This window comes from Coffea arabica, chromosome 7e (genome assembly GCF_036785885.1).
Source record: "Coffea arabica cultivar ET-39 chromosome 7e, Coffea Arabica ET-39 HiFi, whole genome shotgun sequence".
In the NCBI taxonomy this organism is placed as follows: Eukaryota; Viridiplantae; Streptophyta; class Magnoliopsida; order Gentianales; family Rubiaceae; genus Coffea; species Coffea arabica.
The window spans coordinates 2,911,129-2,931,329 of NC_092323.1; the positions used below are offsets into that span (position 1 = coordinate 2,911,129).

Genomic DNA, 20,201 nt, shown 5'->3' on the forward strand with positions numbered 1-20,201 from the left:
ATTTACTCAAACACCCCCTTATCGGACCAATAGGTCACGAAAGTGTGTTTGGACAGGAGATTATTTATTCAAATATATTTATTTACATCATCATTATAATTTTTAATATATTTTTTTATTTTTTTAATTACTTTTTTATTTCACATACATCACATCACAAAAAATACTAGAGTACAAATATTTCAAATAATTTACCATCCAAACACACTTCGGATTTGCAAGTGCGTGCAAAATGCAAACTCCCGAGGGTCAAATTCGTAACTTCACCATGATATTACGGCTATAAAATGCCCTCTCCTTGCCTCTTTCGACTTTAGCTGCAAAATATACCTACCCAGACCATAAGCAAGTGCAGAGAAGGAGCAATCCCAGCGACCACAGATTTTTCGATTGAATTACCTAATATACCCCCGAAATACAGTTGTACGGTAGTCTTGTTTCTTCCGGAAGCAGCAGATTACTAGCTAGGCTGCTGCGGTTGAGAAATTCACCGATAAAGAGTCGCCGGCAGAGCTGGGTACGGTTATATTTGGCATGATGGGATTTTGCCTATGTCCTCTGGAAACTCCGGCGAGGTTGCTGTGGAGCACCAGTTTCTTCCGCCACAAGCTCATGCTTTTCTAATCAATAACAAACATCCCTATTAAGTAAGTACACGATAAACGTAACCACGTCTGGTCGTCGTTTCAATACTTTCACCTCACCTACCCAAAGATCACTACCCGTCTTCACCTCACTCACACCCCCGCATCAATAACCCTGGTGTGTGACGTCTTTCGCCGGAGATCTGAAACATATACTTGTAACTAACTATACTAGTGCAATGGATTCCGGGCGTATCTACTTTGATCCATCGTGCCACGGCAACATGTTGTTCCTCGGAAGTGGTAATCCAGTATTCCCCGGTAAAAATTTTTTTTTTTTTACTACCACTGTTTTTTTAAATTGGTCTCATTTTATCGGTTAGTTCTACGTAAAATTCACATATTTTACGCTTGGAAAAAAAAACTATTAGCGCCATTTTAAAAATTTGAGATCATGATGGAGGTCATGATGTAATCATGATTATGGTTTAAAAATTTTGATCATGGTGGAGGTTATTAGCACCATTTTACCCATCGTTGATCTTTGAGATTATGGTTTAAAAATTTTGATCATGTAATCATGATTGCCATGAAAAGCGGGTATTATTCAGAGATTAACCTTTATAGGTTGGATCATGATGGAGGAAAGCTCTTTTTTTTTTTTTTTTGTCATAGAAAAACTAAGTTGTACTAGAAAGCTCCTTTTTTTTTTTTTTGATGGTGCCATCATCATGCATGTGGTGTATAGGAGCAAGATCGGTGTTGAACGTGGAGGAAACCTTGAAGAGGAGACCTTTTCTCCGCTCGCCGGAAGAACTCTTCGACGAAGAATATTACGAAGAGCAGTTGGCCGAGAAAAAGCGCCGCCTAACTCCTGAGCAGGTCATTCAAGTCTCCATTATGGCATTTGTTTATTCATTTTTTCACATAACTGTGCCGATTTTTGCTTTGGGTTTTGACATCGAGGCATGACGTTCTTGATTCCTCATGTACGTGCAAATATGTTTGCTCTTGCTTTAGGTTCTCTTGAGATAAGAGTGCACCACTCAGTTGGCATCTCACGTTTGATTTATACCTACAAATATACCCTCTCGGTATCGCGTATCCTTACGATTTCATTGACCTCAAATTCACGTCATATCTTGAAAAAGAATATATTATTCAGGATTTGGTAGTAGTGAATCATATCTGATATGCTTGGAAGCAGAAGAATTTCTTCTTTTTTCTTTTTTTTTTTGATTTGCCTGAAAATGTGGAGCGCTAACGGATGTTATTGTGGTGGTTGATATAGGTGCACTTGCTGGAAAAGAGCTTTGAGGCTGAAAACAAACTGGAGCCAGAGCGGAAAACCCAGCTGGCCAAGAAGCTGGGCTTGCAGCCCAGGCAGGTGGCCGTGTGGTTCCAGAACCGCCGTGCCCGCTGGAAGACCAAACAGCTTGAGAGGGACTATGATCAACTCAAATCTTCCTATGATTCCCTTCGGTCTGACTACGACTCTGTAGTCAAAGAGAATGAAAAGCTCAAAACTGAGGTATAACTTTGCTACTAATCTAATTATGTCCAAAACTGCAATTCAACCTCGACGAGACCCTTTGTTACTTTTCAGTGTTCGAGTCATCGCTTATGTTTCCCGATTGATTGGACTGATCTCTATCTGTAAATGTTTCATGTTGGCTGACAGTTGAGTTTGTTACTACCCAACACGGTAAATCACGCATAGAATCTTATCGGAGGCTTCTTACTCACTAGATGATAAAATTTTCTTATTACTGGAGATGTAGATTCTTGATTAGTACTAAGGCGTTATACGAGACTATGACGATTTGTTAATTCATATATTTCATACGTTGTACGAGGCCACCTTGTAATCCGCATAATGAATGGGACCTTCGTGTGGATGCCCGTTCTCGGTGTCACAAGTTCAACAGTAGGATTCCCAATCAAATAAATTGAAGTTAGCATCTTTTCTTCTAATTTCTGAGCACCATCTTAATTTTTAATTCCTAAAGGAGAATATACCTCGGTAGTTCCTTCAAAATATGCCAAGAATCCTCCTTTTTAGATGAGAAATACCAGATGATGGAATAGTGGAAAAGGCAACAAATTCTATAATGATAACCATCAATTATCACTTAAAAGGCATCTGTGTGTGTGTGTGTGCTCTGTGGTGGGGGGAGTTGATTTTCTGGAAGAAACTGACTGCCAGGCTAAGATCATCAGATGAGCAAGTAAAAAACAGTGCATGTGATCTGATGCTTGCTTGGCGGAGAAGTGACCTACTTGTTGCATCAAAACAGGTTCTTTCCTTGACTGAGAAGCTGCAGCAGGGCAAAGAGGCGGTTGTAGAACCCCGCTCAAAACAGAAATCTGATGCACTTCCAGTGGATGAGCTCCTTGCTTCGGACCCTCAGTTCAATGTGAAAGTGGAGGACCGCCTGAGTACTGGAAGCGGTGGGAGTGCGGTGGTAGACGAGGATGGTCCTCAGCTGGTGGACAGTGGTGATTCTTACTTCCCTTGTGATGATTACGCAGCTGGATGTGTTACTCCAGCAGCCGATGGTGTTCAATCGGAAGAAGACGATGGCAGTGACAATGGCCAGAATTACTTGTCCAATGTGTTTGTGGCTGCTGAACAGCAAAACCAGGAGGGAGAGCCGGTGGGCTGGTGGGTCTGGTCATAGGTCAATTTACACCGCTGTACAAGAAAACGCCGTAGCCTTGTATTGCTCTTTGTCATGTAATAGCAGTATGTATTTCCAGTAGTTGCTTTTGGAATCTCAGAGCAATTACTTGTAGGACAAAATGACTCCCCACCCCAGCAGAAGGTGACCTGTGTGTTGCCTGCGGATATAAAATTATAAATAAAAAACCAAGTGCTTTGGTTTTAAGTGTTGCACCTACAATTTTTTCTTTTTACTCTGCATTAAATTAAAGTTCTTGATAAGAAGAATTGGAAGGAGTTGGTTGGGTTTGGACGATGGACCTCTAAAGGGCCCCGATGAAATTTGATTGCTGTATCAGTAGTCCAACTAACAAGCGCCGCCCCGCATCCGGCCTAGAAGCTTGGCCCAGGACGACCAATTTGCTTTTCTTCCCCAGTCAGGTTGGTAGAATCCAAAAATTTAACTACAAATATTATACAAGTGGGAACATAAATAACATACGCACCAGGTATTTTGGTCAGACAAATTTTACACACCGAAAAATATGTGCCCAAAAAAAAAAAAAAAGGAATCTATGTTTGGATAGCAAATTTTTCCAAAAAAATTTTTCCCTTGCATCATCATAAACACATTTCTCAATCTACCTTTTTTATAATCCCAACCACCTTTTTATTTCACATACATCACATCACAAAAAAATGTTACAGTAATTATTGCAGATAATTATCTGGAATAATAATGGCTTTGTTTGGATAGAGTATTATTCCAAATAATTATTTGGAATAATTACTGTACCACTTTTTTGTGATGTGATGTATGTGAGATAAAAAGATGGTTGGGGAATATAAAATGGTGGATTGAAACATGTGTTTATGATGCAAGGGAAAAAAATTTTTGGAAAAATTATCTATCCAAAATATTTTTGGAATAATTTTTTTGTTATTTATACTCCCATCATTTATTTTACCATATAGTCTGATAAATGAAAACATATGTTATTATAATGATAGTAAGGGTGTGATTAATAAAAATGGGAATGCAAATAACATTTTTCAAAAAGAATAATATATAAAAAAACATGTTATTAATCACATGTAATAATACTACACTTAAGTCTCAACATTTCATTCTTCTCAATTGAAAACAACTGCGAGACTCTTCGTTTATAGTTAATATGATTTGCTAAACAAGACACAAAAACTATAAGAATTTGTCTAACACGTTACTAAAATTACTAAATAAGAAAAATGCTAAGTAATAATATATAAACCTCTAAATTATTGGGCTTGATTTAATATAGCAGCAAAGTTCAGCCAAAATGCTGGAACGGTAAATGAGAAAAAAAAAAAAAAAAAGGCAGGATAAGCTCTTAATTTTGGTTGAATAGAAAGTTGGAAAGTTAGCCAACAAATGCTCTTAACTACCCACTTTTTATTCTCGTGTATTTTCTAGTTAAAGAAACATTCGGCGGATAACAATTTTCATTTCTTTGGCTTCACTGATAAAATATTAGATCTGATAATTACTGGCAATACTGTAACAGGTTGGCTCCCATGTGCTACTGTTACAAGTAGACAGTAGCTCGCTGAGTCTGCAAAACAAAAAAGGTTTTTATAAGCTTGGTCATGTCAATTCCAACAATGCCACAACCTGTCCCTCAAAATTATTACTTATGTTACGTTATAATTTTGGCACCTATTCTTACGGATTGGAGGTTCCTCATGATTGGATTCCAGCATATTAAAGTGGATGAGAATCGCATTCAGGCTTAAAGGAGTGCCGATCTTCTGGCAAAATTGCGCGCCAGAATTCCACAATTCAAAGGTCCTTTCAAACTTCAACTATTAGCGCTGCTTCATTTGCTCTCGAGTTAAGCCTCAGACTTCAACTGCAAAACAAAACATGTCATATTCTCTAGCCTTTAAAAAGTAATAAAAATAAAAATGAAAGCAAATAGCTTTAGACAGACCTGTCAATGGGTCGAATACGAGTCAAAATTGAACATTATGGACCCCAATCGGCTATAATACACTCGTTTCGGATTCAACTCGTCTACTCAACGGGTCTTGTACTTATAATCTCGGAACTGGGTCTGATGTGTCTCGAGTCAAGTTGATCTAGCTGATAAAAACAATACCTAACAAAATTTTGCAATTTGTATGAAACATTAGGGTTTGGTAATTTGGGAAAAGAAGTATTATTATATTAATAAATATTTATATTTATCAATTATTAATCTATTTAAACGGGTCCGGATCGAAATCCTATATTCCGTATGCAGTTCGCATTTTTTTAAAAATAAATAAGTACAAGTCCAAGTCTGATAACGGAATTATATTTCAACCCGTTTCTGAAAAAAAAAAATAGCAGGTTCTATCCCAGCTCGAATCCAGACCCGAATCGTTGATAGGCCTAACTCTAGAACATAGGCCTATGTTTAGGTCAATCAAATATCTGATCGATCACTTGTACACATGTCAACACAAGTTGGTTCAATTGATAAAAACGAATTGCTTCCGCATAAAAAATCATGTGTTTGAATCTCATTGTCGATGTAAAATTTATATTGATAGACGATCTGTAAAAATTTTTGTAAATTACCTATGATTCTGGAGGCATGTCCCGATCAGTAGTGGTGATGGAGTCGAATTCATCCAAACTATTTTTTATCAAAAAAACAAAAAGAGATCACTTGTGCACGTGATTGAGATGTGCTGCAATAGTCTATAACTATACTAACGTTGCGATCCAGACCGTATTAATTTACTCCAGGACATGTTTTCTTTTTCTCTCTTTAAAAAAAAAAGATTTTCCATCAAACTCGGAACCCTATATCTTGATAACGTAACACGCATACGATACAAGGAGGATCATGATTTTGAAACAAAAGAAAATTGAAGATCACGATTCCTGTAATCATTTTACTAATTGTAAAAGACGATCGAAAAGTTATAAAAAGATTTTGTGTATTAATGCCTTGGCATAAGAAGAACGGATTAATTAATGGGGGTCCTGGGGGAGAAAGAGCAAGAGTCCTAGTCAAAATGATGCTGCATCAATTCAAAATTGCATCGCCCTATGGTTGAAGCGTCAGTTCAAAATTGTGACCAGTAAACGAACACACACACTCTCTCTCTCTGTCTCTCTCTCTCCCTGTCATCTCTATCTATTTACTACAAATAATTTATAATTGGACGTCGCCTGATGCCGTCGCGCTATTCCTACGTACCTTTCCTCACGGCGTACAGCGCGTACACCAGTCACGAATCTTTGTTTGGGGGGGGGGGCGTGGTCTATCCCATTTGGAGTGCTGCAGTCAATTTCCAGTCGCATCTCCTCAAAATAAATTTTTGGCTTAAAATTAGATGTCATTAATTTTTTTCTCGAAAAGGATGATTCCTACTATTGTTAAAAAGATTAATTAATTGAAATAATTTGTAGTTAAAAATAAATATTAATCTTTATATATATATATATATATATTAATAGTGCATCCACTAGAGGATGAATGCATACAAGAATTTAGCTAAATCTTTAATCAAATTTGCCATGATGCAGCTTTAGATATAGAAAGATAAAATACAAAAACTTATTAAAAAAATGATTAGTTTTAAAATTTAGTTAAATATATAAAAAGATTTTTTTCTTTTTCGAGTTATTCTAAAGTAATGTTTTTATTCTACACTCGCAGTGTATACATATATTGTTAATATTGAATGAATAACAATTATATAAAATTTGAATTTGAAATTTAAACTTTTACATATATGTCAGCGATTGTGTATACACTACTATCAGTGTATATAAAGTTTGCTCTTACTTTATATGCTTATTATTTTCTCTAAAATCAATAATAGATTCGATAAACTTGAAATTTGAAGAAAGGATCAAAATAGAAATAATTTTCGAATATTATTCCATAATAATTCAGAAAGATTTCCAACAGCAAGGATTGGATTGAAAGGGCAAAGTCGGGCTAAAATTAGGAGTGCAAGCCAGCAAGGTTGTAGGTACACCATTGAGTTGAGCATACACTTTGAGAAGGCAGACACTTTGCAAGGGGTAATTTAGGCAGAGTCACACAGTGGGTTTGATGAATTTAAGTCCTTCTTGACTGACTCTCTCTCTCTCTTTCTTCCCACGGCGGTCACATGTCAAGTGCCCGTGCTTGCCGGCCCGATTGGGGTAGCATATAGTAATACTGACAAGTAGCAAATTTCACATGACACCGCCTTTCGCCGGTTACATACACTAAACGCTAAATCCCACATAATCCCTCCCTTCCTCCTTTTTTATATATCCGAATGAATGAATCCATTCAACCACTAGATACACAATTTAACATCCGAATTCTCCCCTCTCTTTCTTTTTAAGCATAAACTCTCTCTCTCTCTCCGTCGCTTAACATAATTTTTTTTTTGTGTCCTGCTCCGGCGCTTTCATATCTGCAGAAGCCGATCAGTTCATATCCTCGTCCGCGGTAATCTTTCTCGCTTTATCCACAAATTTACACAACTGGTTAGTTGTATTGCAGTTCATTCTAGCGATTTTTAGTGATGTTTTTTCAAAATGCTGTGTGGTAGTGCAAGAATTCGATGTTTTGTTATGCTGAATTTTAATTTCGTACCGTTCCTTGTCATTTTTCTTAAATTGTAATTGCAAATTCTACACTCATAGCGCGCTCGCACTTGACTTTTGTTCTTGTCACCATGCTTGCATTTTTTCTTTTCACTTGCTCATATTTCGGCTTTCTTCTTCTTCTCTGCTTTTCCTCCGAAATGGAAATGACAGATCTCTAGTTAGACGACTTTGCTGATTGGCAATTTTGTTTAAAACGAGAACGATACTGGATTTTCGTTTATGTGATTGTTGCTCAGTGCGATACGTTCCTGACAGATTAGCTTGATTGATTTTTGATATTTATGTCGGAAAATACTCTGTGTCTTTCACTTCTATAGTCATTCGCTCTTGAACTGAATTGGCGGCGCTGTATGTTACTTGATCTGGTCTAATGAGTGTTACAACATAGTAATTTTGATGTGCATGTTACTTTGCGATTTCCTGGTTTGAGATTAATATTCATTGAGATGAACTAATTAGATAGAGATGTGCATTATGTTCTGTGAAGTCATTTCTCCCTTTCTTAATTTGAATGCAATAAATTGTACGCGAGTTGCTACTGGTCGAATACAAATGTGCTTGCTGTGGGCTGGATTTAACTATAATTTGGATTAGTTGAAGTACAGGAGTGAGTGCCCAGTGTTGGGCAATTTGTTTTCGAAAGCCTAAGTGTACACACCCAAGCTCGCAGTAGAGTCGGAAGAATTTAATTGGATAATGGAATGAGCCCAGTAGAATGTTACCTGATCAAGTGTTGAACAAGTGTATAATCTGCTGAAACCTATTAAGAAGGTGTCAGTTAGGGACTCTGATTTCTGGTTTATTTTGAAGGAGTTTTGATGAAAAGTTAATATCTCAGAACATTTCACTTTCTATTGATAGCATGAGATTGCTATAGACATGTCAGATATGGTGATGGAGCGGAACAGGGAAAGTTGCAAAGCTCTAGAAAATCAATGATCCATAGGTTTGATATAATCTGGTTTCCATATATTGAACTTGAAGATTCAGGTTTTAAGCTATATCATTTTCACAGAAAGCAGTGAAGAACTTAAATGTAAACTATATAGAAAGGTCTTGAAATATGTTGCTTGCAGACTGTCATATTATCTATAGGATGCAAGGCACATCGAATTTCTGCCTAGATTTTCTCACTGTTAAGTGGCTCCACTTTTCTCTCTTGAAGATGGTTCTGCTCAATCACTTCAGTATTGAACAATTGATAGCTGTAGATATCAGTTTTATTCTTTTAGGGGTTCCTGAGCCTTCATCATGTCTGAGAAAGCTCTTAAAGATCTCAATATGTTGCCTGAATCTGGAAGGAAGAACAAAAATACCAGTAATGGGAGCCTCAAGCCTGAGATCGAGCAAACCGGTGAAAATCTTGAAGACAGTCAAAAAAAAGTTTCTTCACCAGGGGTTGAGAATCCTATGAATGTCAATGGAGTAGGGGATTCTGTGCCGGAAGTGGGAAACTCTGAAGTGGAATACATTGAATCAGAGAATCTGAAAGATGTAGAAGATCTGGAAATGAGTTTGAAGGTATATGTGTACACAGATCATTTTGCTATCATACAAAGCAGGTGTCCCATCCCTAGCTTGATAACTGACAGTAGATTCTCTTAATTGTTGGGTTATATTGAACAAGCTGTACAATCATTGACATTTTTGGTTTGTCTCAGACACTCTTAGCCGGACTAGACTCCAAGGATTGGGTTTTGGTGTGTGAGGCACTAAATGATGTAAGAAGGTTGTCTATATTTCACAAGGAAATGATGCTTGACATTTTGTAAGTTCTGCTATTCACTATGCTGACATGAGTAGAACATTGTGTGATCCATTAGTCTTTTCTTTCATATGAAAAGATGTTTTTAGCAATTCCTTATGATGATTCCAATTGATTTTTCTTTTGGTGAATAGGGGAAAGGTGGTTACCCTAATTGTGAAGTCCTTGAAGAATCCAAGAAGTGCTGTTTGTAAAACTGCAATTATGACATCTTCCGACATTTTCAAAGCATATGGTGACGACATAATTGATTCATTGGATCCAATGGTATATACAGTTCTTGTAATTTAACGTCTGCTGTAATGTGTTGCATGGTTCTCTACATGGTGGGTTTTCTCTTAATGTAGTTTCTAACTTTACTTTGTTTCTTGCATTCTGTTAACGTTTAGCTCGTACAACTTCTTCTCAAAGCTTCACAAGACAAAAGATTTGTATGTGAGGCAGCTGAGAGAGCTTTAGTCTCCATGACTACCTGGGTTTCTCCTGTTTCATTGTTGCCCAAATTGCAACCTTATTTTAAGAATAGGAATCCAAGAATTCGAGCAAAGGCGGCTATGTGCTTTTCTCGTAGTGTACCAAGGCTGGTAAGAGGTTTATCTTTACCATTATTGAGTTTGATGCTGAAACTACCTTATTTTGTCTGTTTTTCTGCATAGTTCCTTATCCCGAAAAGAACATCTTCAAGTGCTCGAACTGTCTTCTCATTTTTGCCCTTCTATTTGCTTATTGAAGTTGTTCTTAGACCATGTAGACTACACTTTGTTCTTGGAAGAATCATTCAAAGAAAGTCACATAGATTGATGCAGAATTGGATTTTAGGAAATTCTTATTGTACTATTCTGCTGGAGCCAAATTATGGAATGAAAATTTTGTGTAACAACATTTCTACTATCCTAGCACATTAATTGCTAACAAGTATGCTACGGGTCTTTCCTTCAGTTTAACACGCGTGCAAGTGGAGTATTGGCCTCTTGGCCTTGCAAGTATTGTCAACTCTGGATAAATTTAGTAGCAGCCAAAAGGGAGGGGCAAAAATTACTGCATTTTTCTTATTGGAGGAATAATTAAGTTAAATTCATTAATTTGGAAGGCAAAAATTTTAATTGTCTACTAGATGTCATTTCCTTTCCTCTTGAAGTATGGGCATCTTGGACCATTGTGTTATGAGCTTTCTTCTCTTTTACAGGATATAGAGGGGATTAAAGCATATGGAATTGACAAACTAATAGAAGTAGCAGCATCCCAGCTAAGTGACCAGCTCCCGGAGTCCAGGGAGGCTGCTCGAGGTCTACTGGTGGAGCTACAGACCATGTACGAGAAATCTCATATCTTGAGTGCAAATGGAGTGTCTGACGATCGGGAGGTGACTTCCTGGGAGAATTTCTGTCAGACAAAACTTTCACCTTTAAGTGCTCAGGCTGTCCTTCGTGTGACCAATATTGTCCGAGAGGGTCTTGTACTTGGTTCCTAGCATCGCAATGCAGTACGTATTATAGTTTCATTGAGTGCTATATTTGGGCACTTCCCCATGCTTTCTTTTTTGTTCCTTATCCAACACTTGTATATACCTGAAAGTTTGAGATGCTTGGTAAGACAGTCCATGTCATAGTTGAGCTATAGATCCTACAATGATTGATACAATTGGTTTACCATGTATTGCTGGTTACAGAAACCATTTATGGTTGCTCAAAGCTACGGTCTGCTAGCAATTGATCTATTTTTGTCTTTCCAATCATATGTAACTTAATCAGTTAGCGTTACATTTCCTGGTGTATAAATCCCTTATCTGATGGTATCCTGCCTGAGAGTTTGTTTGGTTCTTAGCAGTTAATTTTGACAGTCTAATATGGGCTTGTGCGCACTTGCAAGTAGCAAGCCTGAAACCACAAACAAAAATGGTGTTTAATTTGCTTGTGTTGGAGTATACAGTCTTCTGTTTCTTTTCTTTTTTTTTTCCTTTTCCTCCCAGATTCTTATTTTTTTTAACAAAACGGCAACACTTCGATATACATCAAAACAGATTACAAACTATTGGAGCAATTGCCCCTACAATCTGCTTGAAGTAGATCAAGCAGCCAAGCTGGGAAGACAAGCTTCCATTCAGCAGGACCATCCAAGCTTAAGGCTAATTTTGCCAAAGAGTGACTAACAGAGTTGTTCATCCTCCTTGTGAAGGAAAAACAACATTCATAAAAATTGGATTTCAAGCTAACAATATCTAACAAAATAGTTGCTATAACAGAATCCCCATCCCCCTTATTTATGCTATCTATGAGTTGCTTGCAATCTGATTCAAACACCACTCTTCTCCAACCCTGCTGTTTTGCCATCAGCATAGCAGATCTTAAGGCCAAAGCTTCCTCCTGCTTAGCACTGGAGCAACTTGTATTAGGCACAGCCCAAGCACCCAAAGCATTTCCAAGACAGTCCCTGGCAATCATCCCCCAACCAGCTCTTTCTGTCTTCTGCTGCACAGCTGCATCAGAATTGATCTTAACCCATCCCCCCTCAGGTTCCTTCCAGCCCCCCAGTCCCTCCTTTCCACTGGTCCTATGATTGCCTGTACCCCCATCCACATCCTGAACCTCCTGAAACTCCCTCCACTCCCTTGTTGCCTTGTTTACTACTGTCATTGGATCCATCCTTTTGTCCTCAAACTGCCTCCTATTTCTTGACTTCCAAATTTGCCATAGCACATTCACAGTCAGCTCAATTCTCTCCTGACCACTTTCCATAGCCCCTGCCTCCCTAATCTCCTCCCACCAGTGCCCAAAATTGTTCCTCAAACACTCCAATCCCCCCAGCTTACAGGTGCTATCTTCCAGATTGCCATAGCATTATCACAAAAAAAGAGTAGATGCTCAATGGTTTCTGGATACTCTCCACAGCATTTACAAACAGAATCCCCTTTAGAGCATCTCTCTTTAATAACAGCATTTACAGGCAAAATCCTCTGCAAACACTTCCAAATGAAATGCTTCAACTTATGCTTAACTTTCAGACTCCAGAGAAAATTCCAGCCCTGTGGAGTGCACCTCCTCCTGCCACTTGACTCAGCCCCGTTCTCCCCATGATCCCCCTTCCCATTAAGACCTCTTGCCAATCTGTAACCTGATTTTACTGTGTACTCCCCAGAGCTAGACTTATTCCAGTATACAGTATCCTTCCTTCCATACACACTCAGTGGTATTCTCAGTATTTCCTTTCCTTCCTGTTCCTCAAAAACCTGGGCAATCAATTCCTTACTCCACTTCCCTTCCTGGATGAGATCACCCACCCTGGATACCCCCATCCCCTCCTTCCTTTTAGTTTTAATTTTCCCATCTACAGAGTCAGGGAGCCACCTATCCTCCCATATACTGATAGATTTCCCATCCCCCACCCTTTTCCTTAACCCAACCTCTAAGATCTCTCTTGCCCTCAGTAGGCTTTTCCAACACCATGAATCAGTGCCAGTGCTGTCCATCTTCCACAGCGAGACCCCCTTGAAGTACCTAGTTTTGATAACCTGACTCACCAACAGATTAGGCCTGGTTACAATCCTCCATAACTGTTTTGCCAACAAAGCCAGATTAAACTCATGGAGATCCCTAAAGCCAAGGCCTCATTCTGCTTTCACCTCTGATAACTTTTCCCAGCTTAACCAATGTATCTTCCGCTCATCCCCTTTCTGCCCCCACCAAAACTTAGCCATCTCTGAGCAAATTCTTCTGCACAGATCCTTTGGCAACAAGCAACAAGACATTACATACGTAGGTAAGGCCATAATTACAGATTTAAGCAAAACCTCCTTCCCTGCCTGACTCAACAACTTCTCCTTCCATCCATGCAACCTCTCCAGTGTTTTATTCCTGATAAACTCGAATGCATGCCTTTTGGATCTTCCAATGGGTAAAGGTAACCCCAGATATCTGCTATGATCAGTAAGTCTCATTCCCAACAGCTCCCTCATGATCCCTTCCTTTAGCCTACTACCTACATTCCTGCTAAAGAATAAAGAGGATTTCTCAATATTAACTACTTGTCCAGAAGCTTGTTTATATACCTCCAAAATTCTCATAATTTGGCTAGCCTCCCCCACCTTTGCTTTACAGAAGATCAGGGAATCATCTGCAAAAAACAAGTGGGATAGGCTAGGTGCCCCCTGAGCAATCTTCAAACCAGACAACTTCCCCTGCAACCTTGCTTTCTTCAGAAGTGAGGAAAACCCCTCAGCATAAATCAAAAACAAGTAAGGAGAAAGAGGATTCCCCTGCCTCAGCCCTCTTGTTGGTCTGATATACCCTTTCTTCTCCCCATTAAAATTAATGGAGTAGGTGACACTAGAAACACATTCCAGCACCCACTGGATCCACTTTGGGCAGAATCCCATTTTCATCATCATATTTGCCAGAAATTTCCATTCTACTCTATCATAAGCTTTTGACATATCTAATTTTATTGCCATATAGCCATCCCTGCCTACCCTCTTATTTTTTAAGAAATGAATACACTCATGAGCTATCAGAACATTATCCAAAATCTGCCTTCCAGGGACAAAAGCAGACTGAGAATGACTAATACATGCACTCAGGACATGTTTGAACCTGTTGGTGAGCACTTTTGAAATGATTTTGTACAGGACATTACACAAGCTTATAGGTCTAAAGTCAGAAATAGAACTAGCTGTGTTCGATTTAGGAATCAGACTGATAAGAGTCTCATTAACAGATTTAAGCAGATGACCAGAATGGAAAAAACTATTAACTACACAAACAATATCAGACTTAAGAATAGGCCAAAATTTCTGGAAAAATATAGGAGACATACCATCAGGTCCTGGGGACTTGTGTGGATGCATCGAGAGAACTGCTTTACTGATTTCTTGCTCTGAGACATTCCTGGTAAGCTCCCTATTCATCTCCTCAGTGATGGTCTGTGGAACACCTTCAAGAATCTCAGCAAAGTCCACAGGATCCTGTGTAGTGAAAATCTGCTGGAAATAATCAGCTATCTCCTGGCATGTCTCCTCCACATTTTTACACCAGTCACCAGACCTATTCCTCAAAATACTAATCCTGTTCCACCTCCTCCTACCTGACACCCTTGCATGGAAAAATTGGGTGTTTCTATCCCCTTCTTTCAGCCAATCTACCCGAGCCTTTTGACTCCAATAAATCTCCTCTTTCTTATATGCCTCAGCCAGCTGCCTCTTCAGACTAGCTAACTTGATCCTATAACCAACACTCTTGAGTTCCTTAACCTCCATTATTTCCTTCTTCACCTGCATTATCAATTTTTTTGAATTACAGAAACACTGCTTACTCCAACTGAGAAGGTCCATTCTAACCTGTTTGATTTTCCTTTGAACCTTAAACATCCTAGATCCCCCTTGGTGTTCTCCCCACGCCTTCTCAACCACCTCCCCAATATCCCCTTGCCTCAACCATCTCCTATCAAACATAAACCTCCTCCTCCACCTCCTCTCAACTGGCTTAGTGTCCAGTACCAACAAACAGTGATCAGAAGCCTCAGATTCCACATGGATACATTTAGCCTTCTCAAACCTTCTTATCCAGCCTCTACTTCCCAAAATTCTATCAATCCTTTTTTTAACCTCTCCCTCACTGTCCCAGTTATTACACCAGGTCCAGGGAACACCTTCAAACCCTATATCCTGTAATTCATTATCGTTTATAAAGGACTTAAAATCCAGGAAGCTCATATCAGACCTAAGCCTCCCTCCCCACTTTTCATTATTAGATGTAATGTTATTCAGGTCACCCATAATGGCCCATGCATCACCCCATAGACAACTTCTCCTAACTATGACCTTCCACTGCTCCCTCCTAATCCTAACATCTGTACTAGCGTACACACAGACACACCACCACTCTACCTCAGCTTCCTTATCATCTATTAACAATTCAATAGTAAAACTTGAAAACAACACTTTTTTATCCAAAAGTTCCTTCTTCCATAGCACAGCCAAGCCACTAGCCAACCCCACAGGATCAACAACAAACAGGTGGTCGAATTGTATCCTTTGCTTTACAGTATTCAAAAAGCTTTTTTTCTTTTTTGTTTCTGCTAAAAATACCAAAGATGGAGAGTGGAGCTTAATAGACTCCTTCAGCTGGGGAACTGTCAAGGGACTCCCCACACCTCGACAGTTCCACACCACAGCTCTCATTGGGCATGTGGAGCCCCATTTAGGGTGGACTCCATCCCCTCATAATCAGCTATCCCCTCACACCACTCCATCCCAATTTTACACTTTTTCTGATTTTCCTTCCCTACCTGTTCCACCATTTTCCTTTTCCCCTTGCCAGCATCACCCTCATCCCTATTAACCTCCACCAGTGGTTTCCTTTTGCTCACCTCAAGAACCAACCTCTTCCAACTCTTGCTAGCCTTGTGGACCCCTCTTCCCCTTCCCCCCCTTTTTCTCCAATTCCTTGCTTTCAACCCCTGCCTCTTGAACCCCCATACCCTCTTCCCTCGCCTTAGCTCTCCCCTTCATACCATCAATCCACATAAAATCCACCACCTCTTCTACTAAGTCTTCCCCAGACCTGCCCTCCAACAGCTCTCTCAGCCCTCCTTCTCCCATAGCCTTCCCCTGATCTATATCATCCCTCATACCTTGCTTACCTACTCCCTCAGGCCCCTGCACCCCCACTCTACCCTCCTTCCCCCTTATGCTTTTTACTCCCTCTTCCTTCCCACTACCCCCAGCCACAACCCCAGTATCCTCTCCCTCACCCTTATGCCACACATCCTCCCCTTACAAACAACCTTCCTCCCCCTGATGGAAGGCAGCAGTGTAAGTTAACAGCATCTTACTACTAAGACCACTGCCACTCCTCCTATCCTGACCCTGAGACTCCTCACCCTCGTCTTTGCTGAAGTCCCTCCCATTCCTATACTTCTTAGTGGGACTTCTAGGATAGCTTGCCCTCATCCAATTCCCAAACTGAGCCTCTCCATCCCTGTTCAAACCCCTACTGCTGCAGTTCCTTTCAATATGCCAATCAAACCACAGCAAAAACAGAAATCCGGACATTTCTCATACTTAAACTCAATCCATCTCTTCATATCACGATACTTAACCATAACCCCTCTCAGTAAAGGGACATTTAAATCTATTTCCACTAGAGCTTTTATATGTTTACCATCCTTCCCGCCCCCCTGGGGGATTATCACGTCCTCCACACTAGAAAAAATGCTTCCCAATTTCCTACCAACCTCCTTTGTTACCCAATGTAAAGGAACATTCCACATCTGGACCCAAATCACCGATCGACTTAAAGCCTCATCATCCTCTTCCAATCCTGCTTCCCACTTACGTAAGACTAGAGGTTGACCATCAAAAATCCACGGCCTCTTATTCATTATCCACTCCATATCCTTCACCTTTTCAAACACAAACTGAAACAGATTGCGTCCTATCTCCACTACCTTCCCAATCCTCACCTGAGACCACATACTTCCTGCAAAATTCCTTATACCACCAACATTTGCCCGCTTATCCCCCCAGACCTTCCCGATTAAACTCAACTTGCACTCCTCCACACCAGGAGCCAGTTCCTCATCATCTAGACTAACTCCTTCTCTTTCCCCATCCGAGAGCTTAAACCTTCTGAGAACTTCCTCTATACCATCCATCACCTTCCTCTACAGACCACACTCGAAGATGACCAGAGAGCTACCAATCCAGCTCATATCCAGAACCAGCAGATCCCCGATACCTCCACCAAGCTCCAAAACCAACTGGCCCTGTCACAGAAGAAGCAAACAAACGGAAAAGCAGCAAGAAGACACAACACCGAAAGAGCAGAAACCTAAAATCATAACAATACGGAGAAACAAAAGAGACACAGATGTAAAAGATACAAACACTGCTCGGAAGCAAAGAAAGCAAACTGAGAGATCAAATCTAGAAAACTGCCGCGAAAATTAAAAGGATGGAAGGAATCAGAAGGTTGCCATGAAAGGAAAGTTACTTAGCTTGCCGCCTAGTTCTTTCCATTTTTAAAATTTTGAAAGTTTCGAAGAAGATACACACCCACTGGGGGAGACTTTCTCTCTCTAAGACAGAGAGAATTTTCCTCTCATAGTGAGAGAGCAGAACGCGTGTTAGTTCTTCCTCCCAGATTCTTATTCTCTCTGTTTTTTGTGTTATTTTTTTGGCTGCCGACCTGGTTTCACTTGGACTTCATATTTTAGGCTTTTGGCTACTGGACTACAAACGCTTCTTTTCCTCTTTGTTTCCGTGTTTGTTCCAGTGCGTGTAACTTCGACACAAGAAGGACGCAGAAAACTCTAAGAAGGCAAGACTTGATATAGCATACGTTCACAGTACCTCGACTCGCGGCTGACGCGCCATGCACTGCGCAAGGTACTGACGGAATTGAAAGAAATCAAAAGAGGCAGCCAAGCAGACACTAAAAAGAAAATTTTGTTCACTGTACTGTTGCCTTTTTGTTGATCTCTTCAATGCCTAAAAATTGTTTCTTTTGTTTCCCACTCCCACTCCGAGGAACTTAGCCCAATCCCCCGCTACCATTAATTTATAGTATTTGCTTAACATGCAGAAAAGTGTATACTCGTCAGCTGCTTACCCAATTTAGGGACTATACTATACTTGCCACTGTTAGACAACCTGCACATATGTATCCTACGGTTCCAATTTCTCTCTTAGGAGGAGACATAAATAAGTGCGTAGACTTGGATTTGGAGTTTGGGGATGATCGGAGAAGAATCAAAATATTCTGAAAGGGGTTGAAAATTGTTGGGCAGCTAGTGGGCATGGAAGAAGATTCTTGGAGATGAGAAATCAAGTATTGGGTGTTGCAACACAGGTTCCGGTGATGGCAATTGTGATAATTGTTGAAATATTCTGAATGATCGGAGAAGAATCAAAATATTCTGAAAGGGGTTGAAAATTGTTGGGCAGCTAGTGGGCATGGAAGAAGATTCTTGGAGATGAGAAATCAAGTATTGGGTGTTGCAACACAGGTTCCGGTGATGGCAATTGTGATAATTGTTGAAATATTCTGAATGATCGGAGAAGAATCAAAATATTCTGAAAGGGGTTGAAAATTGTTGGGCAGCTAGTGGGCATGGAAGAAGATTCTTGGAGATGAGAAATCAAGTATTGGGTGTTGCAACACAGGTTCCGGTGATGGCAATTGTGATACTCTTGGTCTTGTTGTTTGTAGGTATCGGCATTATAGTCGTAATTCATATCTGCATGGTTGGGAGGGCTTTCAGGAGGGGATTTGGGAACAGGAACAGCAGCAATAACATGGTGGTGGAGAGGGGGGAGCTTGGGAGCAGAAGCATGTCCAGAGAGGAGCTTCCTTGTTTCGATTTCAAAGCAAAAGAGATAAAGGGCGCCACTCCTAGTCCTAGTCCTGCGGACTGTGCTGTTTGCTTAGAGGACTTCAAGGCCGGAGAGAAGTGCCGGTTGTTGCCTCTGTGCTGCCACAGCTTCCATGCGGAATGTGTTGACATGTGGCTTTTGAGGACTGCTCTTTGCCCCATCTGCAGAGGTAGTGCTGATTTTGACAGGGCTGTTGAAGAAAGTAGCCGATATGTTGCTGCTGGGGTTCGCAGAGACCAATTCAATATTGCTTCTGGAACAGAGGTGGGTACTTAGCCCAATCAGTCAGTCTTGAATTTGATAGCTTGTTTCGTAGGTTAAGAAAAAGGCCCGTTAAATCAACTGGCCCAACTAGTGTTTCTGAACGGGGAATACTTCGGAGTTCCAACCTCAAAGCGGAAATCAAGTTTGTACTAGCACTTTGGGAAAGGAAGCCCCACGAAGGAGCTCTTTAGGAATGGTTTCAAGCCTGTGAGCTATAATTGGTCCTGCTCAGCTTGTCGGTGTTCGGAAACACAGGTCCACCAGGACCAACCTTTTATATATATATATATATATATATATATATATATATATAATTGTTTAATGGTAGAGATATCGACCACACGGATGATAGAACCAGTATATGTGAGGATAGACGGGTGCCGTGCCACAGACGATTCTAAAGTTCTCTTCTCCGCTATATAGGGACAACACACGGGGATTGTCGGGACCAAGTTTAAGAACTCTGAGAGCGCCAATACAGTAGAATACTATTTTTAGGGATGAGCCTCACAGCCGAGTTTTAAAAGCAGCCATGATTAGTTTCGCAGTGCCTACTTTGTGACGAGCAAAATTGAGGCCACTACTGCATATTTGATGGTCGACGTAACTTGGGGATTGGACCACTGTTTTCAGTTATGAGTCGTGAGGGTTAAGCCGGTTTGCTTTAATTTGTCGCCACCGGATCGATCATCCGAGACGAAAGAAAGACGTCATCCTCCGATCATCATATCAGAGGGCTACGTGTATTGAGATTCAATAAACGTTGGTCCTTCTGATGATAATTTCAGGATTGATGCCTGCATGGTAAACTTTTCCGGTGGACCCTCATTTACCTTACTAGCAGTACACTGTATCACATGTTTCTACGTAACAATCAAGTTGATGCAAAGTGGATGAAAGTTGTTTTCGCTTTCTTA

The 20,201-nt window shown here is 40.2% G+C and overlaps 5 protein-coding genes across 9 annotated transcripts; 3 read left to right on the plus strand and 2 right to left on the minus strand.

Annotated features, from left to right (window-relative positions):
• Nucleotides 1-323: 323 nt before the first annotated feature.
• LOC113723044 (homeobox-leucine zipper protein HAT5-like) lies at nucleotides 324-3,472 on the plus strand. Of its 2 annotated transcripts, none has more exons than XM_072059571.1 (4): nucleotides 324-905; nucleotides 1,333-1,466; nucleotides 1,876-2,115; nucleotides 2,882-3,472. In XM_072059571.1, exons 1-4 carry the CDS (start codon nucleotides 824-826, stop codon nucleotides 3,263-3,265), a joined length of 840 nt encoding a protein of 279 aa, XP_071915672.1. In that variant the 5' UTR covers nucleotides 324-823; the 3' UTR covers nucleotides 3,266-3,472. The 2 variants fall into 2 exon arrangements, with proteins under 2 accessions (XP_071915672.1, XP_071915673.1); XM_072059572.1 differs by having other exon boundaries at nucleotides 324-887.
• A 3,852-nt stretch (nucleotides 3,473-7,324) lies between these two features.
• Nucleotides 7,325-11,448, plus strand: LOC113723068 (uncharacterized). 3 transcript variants are annotated; one of them, XM_072059545.1, is made up of 6 exons: nucleotides 7,325-7,765; nucleotides 9,121-9,409; nucleotides 9,550-9,656; nucleotides 9,788-9,920; nucleotides 10,043-10,237; nucleotides 10,840-11,448. In XM_072059545.1, the coding sequence occupies exons 2-6, from the start codon at nucleotides 9,140-9,142 to the stop codon at nucleotides 11,122-11,124; spliced, it is 990 nt and encodes a 329-aa protein (XP_071915646.1). In that variant the 5' UTR covers nucleotides 7,325-7,765; nucleotides 9,121-9,139; the 3' UTR covers nucleotides 11,125-11,448. The 3 variants fall into 3 exon arrangements, with proteins under 3 accessions (XP_071915646.1, XP_071915645.1, XP_071915644.1); XM_072059544.1 differs by having other exon boundaries at nucleotides 7,326-7,727; nucleotides 9,107-9,409; XM_072059543.1 differs by having other exon boundaries at nucleotides 7,326-7,727.
• Nucleotides 11,449-11,674: 226 nt separating this feature from the next.
• LOC140011075 (uncharacterized) lies at nucleotides 11,675-12,388 on the minus strand. Its single transcript, XM_072059183.1, has one exon. The coding sequence runs from the start codon at nucleotides 12,386-12,388 to the stop codon at nucleotides 11,675-11,677; it is 714 nt and encodes a 237-aa protein (XP_071915284.1).
• Nucleotides 12,389-15,074: 2,686 nt separating this feature from the next.
• LOC140011076 (uncharacterized) lies at nucleotides 15,075-15,825 on the minus strand. The gene is made up of 2 exons (XM_072059184.1): nucleotides 15,200-15,825; nucleotides 15,075-15,126 (listed from the first exon to the last, which is right to left on the minus strand). Exons 1-2 carry the CDS (start codon nucleotides 15,823-15,825, stop codon nucleotides 15,075-15,077), a joined length of 678 nt encoding a protein of 225 aa, XP_071915285.1.
• A 1,209-nt stretch (nucleotides 15,826-17,034) lies between these two features.
• Nucleotides 17,035-20,201, plus strand: LOC140011462 (RING-H2 finger protein ATL74-like). Of its 2 annotated transcripts, none has more exons than XM_072060360.1 (2): nucleotides 17,035-18,033; nucleotides 18,230-20,201. In XM_072060360.1, exon 2 carries the CDS (start codon nucleotides 18,778-18,780, stop codon nucleotides 19,294-19,296), a length of 519 nt encoding a protein of 172 aa, XP_071916461.1. In that variant the 5' UTR covers nucleotides 17,035-18,033; nucleotides 18,230-18,777; the 3' UTR covers nucleotides 19,297-20,201. The 2 variants fall into 2 exon arrangements, with proteins under 2 accessions (XP_071916461.1, XP_071916460.1); XM_072060359.1 differs by having other exon boundaries at nucleotides 17,035-17,770; nucleotides 17,862-20,201.